Source organism: Austrofundulus limnaeus, unplaced genomic scaffold (genome assembly GCF_001266775.1).
Source record: "Austrofundulus limnaeus strain Quisiro unplaced genomic scaffold, Austrofundulus_limnaeus-1.0 Scaffold360, whole genome shotgun sequence".
NCBI lineage: Eukaryota > Metazoa > Chordata > Actinopteri > Cyprinodontiformes > Rivulidae > Austrofundulus > Austrofundulus limnaeus.
The window spans coordinates 134,572-136,429 of NW_013952762.1; the positions used below are offsets into that span (position 1 = coordinate 134,572).

The 1,858-nt window shown below is 42.3% G+C and overlaps 1 protein-coding gene across 1 annotated transcript in view; it reads right to left on the bottom strand.

Annotated features, from left to right (window-relative positions):
• The window catches only part of LOC106528129 (contactin associated protein family member 5), a gene marked incomplete in the record, with an annotated part of 393,708 nt that overhangs the window by 79,692 nt on the left and 312,158 nt on the right, over window positions 1-1,858 (bottom strand). The window contains 2 exon segments of the mRNA XM_014023216.1: window positions 493-711; window positions 1,409-1,579. Coding sequence (XP_013878670.1) covers window positions 493-711; window positions 1,409-1,579 — 390 coding nt within the window.

Consider the following 1,858-nt stretch of genomic DNA (forward strand, 5'->3'; position numbering starts at 1 on the left):
TGGATATAGCTCGCTCACACAGAGGACTTATCCACGTCATCATTTACCCAGAATGCTTTGCGTGTAAATAAAATGGCTCTGTCTGTGTTAAAATGTTTTTTAAAAATGATAAAAACTACAGTTAAAGTATATGTTTATCAAATAAAGTCTAATGTTACAACTAATCGGGGATCCCTTTAATAATAAACCAAAAGTCAGTATCTCAGAAAATTAGAACATCACATAGAAAGCTTTAGGTGCCTGGTGCTTTTACTTTAATTAAAAACCTTTTGTCTACATTTGTTTGGCAGTTTTTAAAAATCAAATACTATTTTTGTGTTCGCTATTTTCCAAACGGCATTTTTGTCCGAGCAAATCAGTTTGTTGCCCACCTCTTATCTGCTGAGAAGACCTGCCTTTGCCCGTTACTGGCTTTTTGTTTACATCAACTCCTTCCAGATACGGTCTAAATCATTTATTGAGTGAGTGTACGAGGTCTGATGGAACGCCTACCCACAAACAGCTGGCTGCTGAGCTGGAGGCGGAGGTGTCCATCTGCCGGAGCCTCCAGGAAGCGGAGGGGCAGCTGATCAACCTGCAGGGAGGCCTCCTTTACATTTCGCTCTGCCCTCACGTAGTGCCACTGTCTGTCATTCAGGGGGAGGTGAGACTTCACGGACAGGACCGCCGGACCGTTGCCCACATCAAATGAGAAAGTCACCACCAAAGGGGCTGAGAGYCACACACATACACACACAAAGCAGTCAGATCAGACTGAATGTGATATGAGGTTTTATATGTTCTTCTCTATCCTGCCTTTCTGATGCAACACGATACAATGGTGCTGAAAACTCGATGACCTGCACAGATTTCTACGAAGGCTAAGCTGACAGCTTGTCAATATTTCACAGTGTTTCTGATGCTGCAGTAATACATAATGGCTCCAAATATCCTCACAGCTCCACCCTCAGGTTTGTGAAGCAAACACCAGAGAATTCAGACAAACAGCTGCTGGCGCTTCCCTGGGACTTCAACCACTGCTAACGTAAAGCTTGTGTTACAACATTCCTTCATGCAAATTCTTCAGAAAATATTTACTCCTTTTTCTATTGTTGTAGTAAATCTGAGTTTCTTTTTAACATTTTCTTTCAGCTTTACCCATTTGGCAAATTTATCAAGCTTTTATATGTGTGCGACAGCAAAGCTATTGCTTTTGACTGTGCCTCAGAGATTACATCATGCTGTGCGAGCTGACAGGCTGCTTCTCTAGGAAATTGAAATGTCAACTTCAGTATATCCAAAGAAGAGCAAAATATATCGCTGATAGCTTTTGTGGACACTTTTTTTTTCCCTACATGGACACTCTGGTGCAGTTTGCAGTCTTATCGTGTGCTGTGTTCTTCTTCAAGTGATGTTGAGCATCACTCACAGCTGAGCTCCAGTCTGATGAAGTCCTTCAGGCCCTGGTTCTCCAGGAATACTCCCGAGGGAGAGCTGGTCTTGAAGTAGAAGGAGATGTCAGAGGCCAGCTCTGCCTGCAGGGTGGGGAAGTACAGGTACGAGGATTCCTGGTAGAATGAGGCTGCATTCCAGATAGAGTCTGAAAGAGGAAAAAAAAACAGTAAAGGAGGAGGAAAGACGTCTTTTAGTTGTGTTAGATGTTCCTGCATCTTTAGTTCGTATACATTATGTAGCTGCAACAGTTTAAAGGGGCAAAATCATGTAAAATCAACTTTTTTGAGTTTTATATCATGCTATAATGTTATACTCTCATAAAAAAACATGTCCGAAGCCTTGCTCTGACTCATTCATGCATGTTTGAGAAATCCTGCAGCATTTTTAGGAAGTCATGCTGAGGAGCAAAACGACAGGTGGGGAC